The sequence below is a fragment of the Amblyomma americanum genome, chromosome 9, assembly GCF_052857255.1.
Source record: "Amblyomma americanum isolate KBUSLIRL-KWMA chromosome 9, ASM5285725v1, whole genome shotgun sequence".
Taxonomy (NCBI): Eukaryota; Metazoa; Arthropoda; class Arachnida; order Ixodida; family Ixodidae; genus Amblyomma; species Amblyomma americanum.
In genome coordinates, this window is record NC_135505.1 from 105134009 (window position 1) to 105143110 (window position 9102).

Genomic DNA, 9102 nt, shown 5'->3' on the forward strand with positions numbered 1-9102 from the left:
ATAGATATGATGCGGATAAACGAAGGCACCGTGTCCTAATGGGGATACTTACGACGGGCTTCATAGTTAACTTCTGGAGAGCTGGCGAAAGCGCACTGCACTGTTAGGTGAAGTCCGCGAATGAACTTATATACTGCCTAGCCCTACCGAGCGACTCCAGCAGTGAATAACAGGTTGCGGAGAGAGCAAGAAAAGATGGCCTTATAATACCTGCGCTTACGAATTTATGGCCGCCCGAAAAGACCAAAACATTCGTCCAAAGCAGAATGGCATGGGTTCCCTTGGCATGCGCTCGCTGTATGAAAAGAAAAAAAGGAAAAAGTAAACAAAACGCAGTGTTACAGAAAACAGTGGCAGTTTCATTGTTCGCGCAGGTCAGCACTCATCGGCGGCAACTTGGGGGTGCTTAGCCAGTCTGCCATTTTCGAACTTCACGGTCCGCCAGTCGATTAATCCGACCTCCGAGCCTCGAGCGCCCCCGCAAAGCGTTTTTAGGCCCTATACGGTCTGCATCGCCGGACACAGCGTAAGACAATGGTATAAAGTGTGTGTGCGGGCTGTCAGCCATTGCTGAGGGATTCCTTTGTAGCAACACGGTAAATGAAACCGCGAGGAGACTCGCAGAATTCTTATTAGGGTTAATAAAATTGGAAGCCACTGTAACAGCGACAGCAGCCGGACACAAATGAACGCAAATGCGAATCGCAGAGCTCGAGCTTCGATGTTAGCTCCACGTCAAATGTATTTAGGTGACTCGAAGGCCGCTGGGATCCAACAAAAATTCAGAACATGTTTTCAGCTTATCGCTTGACGCCGCTTTCATGGAAATTGAGATTTTAAGCTCAGTTGTATATAACAGGTATCGTGCCGCTCATTTTGAACCAGGGGTTTTACTACAAACGCTCTTAATAAAAAAGTAATAAACATGTGCTCACTGCAGTTATGAGACACTTCTGTCATATATCCGCTGGGCGCAAAAAATCACAGTTGCTGCATATGATGACAACAACAACAACAACAACAACAACAACAACAACAACAATAATAATAATAATAATAATAATAATAATATTAATAATAAGTAATCAACATATGCTGCCAGCGGCGCTTATGAGGCACTTGGCGCCCAAATATTTAGGCGTAATAATGTGCCAACGATGTTAATGTGGGAATTACAGTGTTATGAAGATAATGTTTATTCGTATATATAATATTCTCGTATGTTTCCCTCGTAATGTACAGCGTGCAACCGCTGGAGATTAGGGGACGTTTATAGAGCAGTCCTTGCGAGCATAAATGCCATAACGGCATGTGTTCCTACGCACCTATCTGGGTTGCGCGGACAGTTAATTGCGAACTACGATATGCCTGCTATGACAAGCCTCGGATGACAGGCCTTGGATCCGAAAGAATATTCTGCAGCGTTTTCACTTTCATTGAGTTCATCGTTTACATAGCTTTTCCACACCCTTATGCCTCAAGAAAAAGCTGGCGAAAGGGCAGGATTAATTGGAGACACATGGGAGAGGCCTTTGCCCTGAAGTAGTCAGGATGATGATGATGATGATGAGGATGATGGTATCTGACCATAATGGCTGAGAGCGCATGCTCTAGAGAAGTGTGCGCGCTGTAGACAATGAACTGTAGCACTGCGCACTATATCAAGCATGCATGCAGTCCCCGTTAGACCTAAAACTGCACTAATATTAGTTTCTTCACGGACACCTGTAGCTTTTTTTTAATTTCAACGGTATTTGCTACCGCATTCTGGTGTCTCACATTTCATGTTGCAACGTCCGTGTTTGATTACAACCACTGGCGTAGGCCAATATGATGTTTGGTGAAACTGACGTGTGGGTTGCGTAATTATCGGGTAAATCGTACGAGTATGTTGCGTCGCGTTTCTGATTCTTGAAGTGCTGCTGCTTCTTATTGAAAATGGTGTTCGAGGACATCATGCTCAGATAGCCAGCCTCTCTAATGCAATCAAGTTGACAAGCTGCTTTGAAGCAATACTTGTTGCTGGGCCAGTTGGTAAGTATTCATGCTAGCAGTGCTGTAAGGATGAGGCACCACAACAAGAAGTACGGCGGGACCAGGCGCCGCGTCCCGTCGTACTTCTTGTTGTGGTGCCTCGTGCTTAGTGCGCTGCTAGCATGGAAGCTGTTTCCGTCTCGTAGATGCAGCAAACTAGCGGATTTCATGGAACTTTTAAACTGCGCTACTGAGTACCCGCCAGAACTGCAACCATTACAGTTATACTTTAGCCCTGTATTTAACGGCTTGCCATCCAGCAACACACATGTCCTCCACATGTCCTACTTGCTACAAGTGCCGGGAAACATGCAACGGGGCACCTAGGTGCCATATTTTAGCGAGCCGAACAGTATTGAAGAATGAAAGAATCCATTCAGCGTTTTTTTTTTCGTTCGCTAATATATCTAATGGCGAGTGTACAGTTTACGCGGTCCATACTGGCTGGAAAAATAAAATTTGAAAAATTGTTGACCTTTTGAGTCTTTCCTTCATAATACTGTCTCATCATAGTTAACATTCAATTTTTCTCGCAAATTTTCTAATGTTTCTGTAATACTGGCATATGGGTACGCACCGCATTTCAGGTGTTATTCAAAGTTATTTGAACAAGTGTGTACCCTTTTTCTCTACAAACCCAATGTCTGAAACTGCTTGAAAATGATGTCATTAAAGTTCTGCACTCATTCTGAGTGAGGTTTTACTACTCGTAGGCAGGTGAGATGCCCAAACAGCAAGCGCCTTTTAATGTGCTGAAGATGCACGTAGTTACGTTTGCTGTCTTTCACCTCGGTCGGTATGTTGTGGACCGGCAAAGGCGATCTTCCACATTCGAAGGCCGGCGAAGTGAGAGAAGAGTGTGCTCCATCACACTCCTAGCCAAGAAAAGTCGCGGGTCGTCTCCGAACGCTCTCCGTGTTCATGTTTCTCAACAGCTGTATTGCGCGTTCCGTTTGAGAACTAGGCGCGGAGTTTGTGCGTGTGCGGAGTTTTCAAGCGAGTTAATCGCCATGCTTGTCATTTACTGCGTCGTCGATTCCTCCTCCAGCAAATTTGGCCGCCCCATCTGGTTTACAATATTGGCAATCCGTGCATCAGACTCACGTCATGAAGTGGACACAGTTTTTGGACCCAAAGTTTTGTTTCTTGTTCGTCAAAAGACCATTGCCCTAGTACGGCAGGTGCTCCACAGGTGGAATTTGTCCGAACCAGGTTGGTTTCGAGCAGACAGACAGACAGACAGACAGACAGACAGACAGACAGACAGACAGACAGACAGACAGACAGACAGACAGACAGACAGACAGACAGACAGACAGACAGACGGACGGACGGACGGACGGACGGACGGACGGACGGACAGACAGACAGACAGACAGACAGACAGACAGACAGACAGACAGACAGACAGACAGACGGACGGACGGACGGACGGACGGACGGACGGACGGACGGACGGACGGACAGACAGACAGACAGACAGACAGACAGACGGACGGACAGACGGACGGACGGACTGACGGACGGATAGACGGACGGACTCACGGATGGACGGAAAGGCAGACAGAGAGATGGACGGACGGACAGACAGGCAGACAGAGAGATGGACGGACGGACGGAAAGACAAACAGACAGACAGACAGACAGACAGACAGACAGACAGACAGACAGACAGACAGACAGACAGACAGACGGACAGAGAGATGGACGGACGGACGGACGGAAAGACAAACAGACACACGGACAAACAGACAGACAGACAGACAGACAGACGGACAAACAGACAGACAGACCGACAGTGAGAGAGATGGACAGACAGACAGACGGACGGACGGACAGAGAGTGAGAGAGATGGACAGACAGACAGACGGACGGACGGACAGAGAGATGGACGGACGGACGGAAAGACAGACAGACAGACAGACAGAAGTTAGACGATTTTTCTCAGGCCTCAACCACCGGATTATTGCATTCGCACTAAAAATCTATGGACTTGCTTTCTACACACCGCGGGACATCCCGCGAACTCGAGAAAAGTTGCGTGCAGTCAGAATGTCTGGGGTCACATATTTAGCTGCTCACCACTATTTTCTAGTTAGCCATTGAAAGTACTAATGTTCAAATTATTAGATTTTAAGTCTACGTTGCTGTGAGCCTTACTGATACAATTAGCATGAAGCGCAACGCTAATGTTAGTGGGTCCGTAACAAAACAAAGCAAATGCAAAACTTTTTGTCCAAGTAGTAAATTATACCTTAAAGGTGCACTAAAGAGGAATCTGAACTCGTCTTTTTACCGCGGGAACTTTATCTACACGTTCCGGGCATTCTTAGAAACTTCGAACAATTGTCCTATGCGGCCGAATGCCCTAATTAAATCGGATTAAACATCTCTGCTCCCGCCGTTTTTTCGAACTCAACGCGGTAGGTAGGAGGAGTCAACCAACGCGTCAGCCAGTCCCGCGGCAGCTTGCCGCTCTGCCATCGGCGGAGTGATACGTAAATCAGAGTCCACGTGAATTTTTATTTCCGTGGTCCTGATTTGCGGCTATATTGTTTGTCTCTGAAACTGTTCATTCACAGAAACCTAAAGAACGAAATAAAAGCGAAAGCGAAGCCGCCACCGGACTGGCTGAAAAGCTCTCCACGCGTTGGTTGACTCCGCCTACCTACCGCGTTCATTTCAAAAAAAGGCGGGAGCCGGCACGTTCAATCCCATTTAATTAAGGAAATCGGTCGCACAGGATAATAATTTGAAGTTTCTAAGAATGCCCGGAACGTGCAGGTAGATTTCCCGCTGTAAAAATATGAGTTCAGATTCCTCTTTAGTGCACCTTTAAGTGCTATGAGTTCGATGCGAGAAGTAATAACATCAGCGCCAAACGCTACAAGGACAATACATAGCGCTTTTATGGCGCATCCAACTTGAAATTTCTCAGGAAAAATCTCTTAATATCGGCCGCAGTGGCTCAGTGAATTGGCTTCGGGGCTGCTGAGGCCAAGGGCGTGGGATGAAACCTTGGTTGCAGCTGCGGCATTTTCTTAGAGGCCAGGTGCAAAACAGATTCCCCTGGGTGGCCGAAATCAGTCCACGAACCTCCCCCACAGCGTCCTGGTCAATCCACATAAAGCTTTGGAGCGTTAAAGCCTGCACATCATATACCAAAATCTCTTTCTGTCTGTAGTTACCCTCCGACCACGCACTCACCATGCCTGTTTCGTCAGCCCTTTCTTGTAATCATCAGCTACGATATATCCCGCCTGGGTAGCTTAGTAGCTATGGGTTTTTCCTGTTGAACACGAGTTCGCTGGTTTGATCCCGACCCTTGTGGCTGTCAAACGTGAGAAGCACCCCTGTGCTGCCGTTTCTAGCCCCCTGTAGAAGCGCATATCAAAACTGATCCGCGGCCTGAGTAAAGCATCAGCACAAATATTCTATTATTTACGAAATGCAGTCAGATGTAAAAACGAAATAGGCATACCCTGAAGACATGATGCGGATTGGAGCAGTACAAGTTGAACTCGGGTAAGCTTTCATTCTATTGCAGAGATAACTGGGAGCCTGGTAACGATAATAGCAATTCCGATGTTGGATGCGTTTGAATATGTTTTCTTTTCTTCTGCGTTTAGGTTTCGTAGAATAAACGTTCGTTTACGGCTAAGAAGTGTCACTGTTCAAGCTTAATAGCTGGGTTTTTTTCTCTCAAAAGGTCTTCAGGCTTGTCGCGTCCTCCACAGCAGTGAAGAAGCGATGGCGTTAGCTGCACAGAAGTCTTGCACCACTCAACTCAACTCACAGAAGTCTTCATCCTCTCCTATGAATGCACAAGCTTTCAGATCCACCTGGACCTTATGACCAGAGGAAGCAAATGAGCACCCGCACTCTGGCTCATAATTACCTTATTGCACAGGCCTAGATGTCAGTGGTATTGTAATTGTGCAGCAGGTGAACGCGGGAGCTTTCTGTCCAGATATGTAGCCACATAAAACCATAAAAGGCGAAGAAAATTCTCTTCCACTTATCGCTGAAAAAGCCGCGAGCTTACACGTAACCTCAGGAAACACTACTTTAGCCTGCATCAATATGGCACTGGGCTGCAATCACAATCGGAGAACTGGCACAAAAAAAAACGGAGCTTTGGTAAGGTAGCAAAAAAATAGTAATGAGATACAAGTGTCAAGACCGGCCGAATTCGCGAGTAAAATTCCTGCGTAGGCAGCGCTTTTCGCTTGGATTCCACGGACAAAGCAACACCGTCATTCACTACAAAACGGTGAGAATCAATAGTCTTCGGTGTATACGTAATCAGTTCAAATAGACTGGCGGGAAAATTCTTAAATACAATTTTCTCAGCCATGAATAGCTTACTTTACTGCCGGAGAGATGTTAATACAACCAGAAAGAACAAGGGGATCAATTTTTATTCAGAGCAATAATTGCATGGAGCTCCTCAGTTCACCTTCAAAAAACGTTGAAGATTGGTTTCCAGGAAAGGAAATGAAGCAGTGACTGTCTCACTTCTCAGAGGACACCTGAACCATTCCGCAAGGGAAGGAAGGAGGGTGGAGAGAAAGAAGAAAGTGACAAAGAGGTAACATAGAGAAGCGCTTCAGATAAAAAACAAAGCAGTCTTGTTCAAGGGTTCCATGGCGAAGAAGCGTTTATTCTGCATATTATGTCTTCTGTACACGAAGAGGAAGAGTGAACAGATGAAAAGAAGGTTGGGATGCTAACCAGACTAAGAAATTTCTACCATGCACGTGGAGAAGGGAAGAGGAACAAGAGCAAACGGCAGAGAGCACACAAAGTATTAGCGTGCAAATAGGTGCATTCTCATGGGTTCCAAGTGGTTTCTCAGATCTGCACGCTAGTAACACACTACAAGTACTGCAGCGGTCGTTGTATTGGTCCCTGTGGCGGTAACCACGGTGGCCGAGGTCCCAGGACTTTTGTCGCTGGAAATGGTCTGGTTTTCAGTAGATTTATAGAAGTCCGCGCTATCTGGCTTTTAACGCCGTAGTGCAGACACACTCCGAGATGTTTAATGATTTCCTCATAGCAGCAGTTGTCGCACACCAGCACATAAAATTTCCTTCACAGTTTGGTGAGCCTAGCCGTAGAACCCGTGCCCATAACCGTAGCCACCGAATCCGCCGTAGCCGCGGCCGTATCCTCCATAGCCGCCATAACCTCCGTATCCGCCATAGCCACCGTAGCCTCCATAGCCGCCGTATCCACCATAGCCATAGTGCGCCCTCTGGTTATCGTAATGGTGAGTGATGGCATGACTGTAGCCTCCAAGGCCGTAACCGTGACCGTAGCCTCCGTGGTAGCCAGCGTTCACCGCTGCTAGGGCCACCAGGATAACGAGGATGCATTGCTGAAAAACGAGAAGTCCTTAGTTACTTCTGCCCAAAACTCACAGCACAAGAAGGCCAACACAAACAAAATACTAAATAATTCTTATCTGAAGCCAGTTCGTCACCTGATAATGCCGACAATTACAAATCACCGCGTTCATCTTGTGGAAGGCAACATATTCCAGATGTCGGAATGACAATCTCTAATTAGAAGCGCTGCATCACAGTTCAGTATGGATAATGTCAGTCCACTAAGATAAAGACCTGCAGAAGTATCGATAACTTCAAGCCATTAGTTAGCTCAAAGTTCACAGGCGTCGGGCAAAACATATTTGCCTTTCATACGCTTTAGAAAGACTACGTAATTTACCTCGTGCTTACTAACTGCGTTACCTGTTATTTCATTATTTTCTCTAAAACGATAATGCAGATGATGACTCCCGCTACGTTTGTAGAATATAAATTAGTAAAAAGCGGTAATTGTTCGTCATCGATGGTGCCCCAGATGATTTGTACTCATCTGACATTCATCCACTCTTTTCTTTCTCTTTCTACCTTCCCTACTCCCTTTATGCCCTGAGGCCATAAATAACGTTATCTGTACTCATCTAAAAAGAAACAGCACACACGGGCCAAAGAAATAGACCACTTTTGCCTCTAATCACACGGAAGTCACTGTGAGCGTCACAATACTCCAATTTCAGTGGGATGGGGGCAATCTAGAGACAGGAAGCACAACAGCTGGTACTCACAGCGGTCTTCATACTAGAACTGCTGCCGAGTTGGTGAAGGCATACTGCTGAAGCCTTCGAATCGACTTATATATACCACCTAGCCCTAGCGAGCGACTCTAGCAGCTCACACAGAGGGCAAACCTACACACCCTCGCGATCCCAGCGCTTACCTGTTGGCGGGCACTCGAAAGGGCCAAAACGTTTACACTGAGTGCAGTGACACGGTTGGCTTGGCATACGCTTTATGCCGACATCAAAGCGAGACCAAGAAAGAAATAGAAAGCAAGAAACTATACTCCAGCGAACAACGTAGCCCTCTCATTGTTCACATCGTCCAAGGAACCCTTGTCGGCTGCACTTGGCGGTGCTCGGCCAGTCGTAGACTGTGGAAGCTCGCGGTCCCTCAGCTGCTTAATTCGACCTCCAAGCCACAAGAAGTGCAGTCAGAGGGTGATGGGCGTCCTGGCCGTCATATGGTTTTCGACCGTATCGCCCATATCGCCGGCAATAATAATAATAATAATAATAATAATAATAATAATAATAATAATAATAATAATAATAATAATAATAATAATAATAATAATAATAATAATAATAATAATAATTAATACTAATTGGTTTTTTGGGGAAAGCAAATGGCGCAGTATCTGTCTCATATATCGGTGGACACCTGAACCACGCCGTAAGGGAAGGGATAAAGGACGGAGTGTAAGAAGAAAGGAAGAAAGAGGTGCCGTAGTGGAGGGCTCCTGAATAATTTCGACCATTCATTCATTTCACCATTCATTCATTTCGACGTGCCATTCAGCCAGAGGTCATCATCATCATCATCATCATTTCGACCAACTGGGGATCTTTAACGTGCACTGACATAGCACAGTATACGGGCGCCTTAGCATTTTGCCTCCATAAAAACGCAGCCGCCACGGTCGGGTTCGGACCCGGAAACTTCAGATCAGTAGCCGAGCGCC

The 9102-nt window shown here is 46.3% G+C and overlaps 1 protein-coding gene across 1 annotated transcript; it reads right to left on the reverse strand.

The window, feature by feature from the left end:
* Positions 1 to 6447: 6447 nt before the first annotated feature.
* Positions 6448 to 8170, reverse strand: LOC144105279 (uncharacterized). The gene is made up of 2 exons (XM_077638421.1): positions 8147 to 8170; positions 6448 to 7414 (listed from the first exon to the last, which is right to left on the reverse strand). Exons 1-2 carry the CDS (start codon positions 8156 to 8158, stop codon positions 7145 to 7147), a joined length of 282 nt encoding a protein of 93 aa, XP_077494547.1. The 5' UTR covers positions 8159 to 8170; the 3' UTR covers positions 6448 to 7144.
* Between the last annotated feature and the right edge of the window lie 932 nt (positions 8171 to 9102).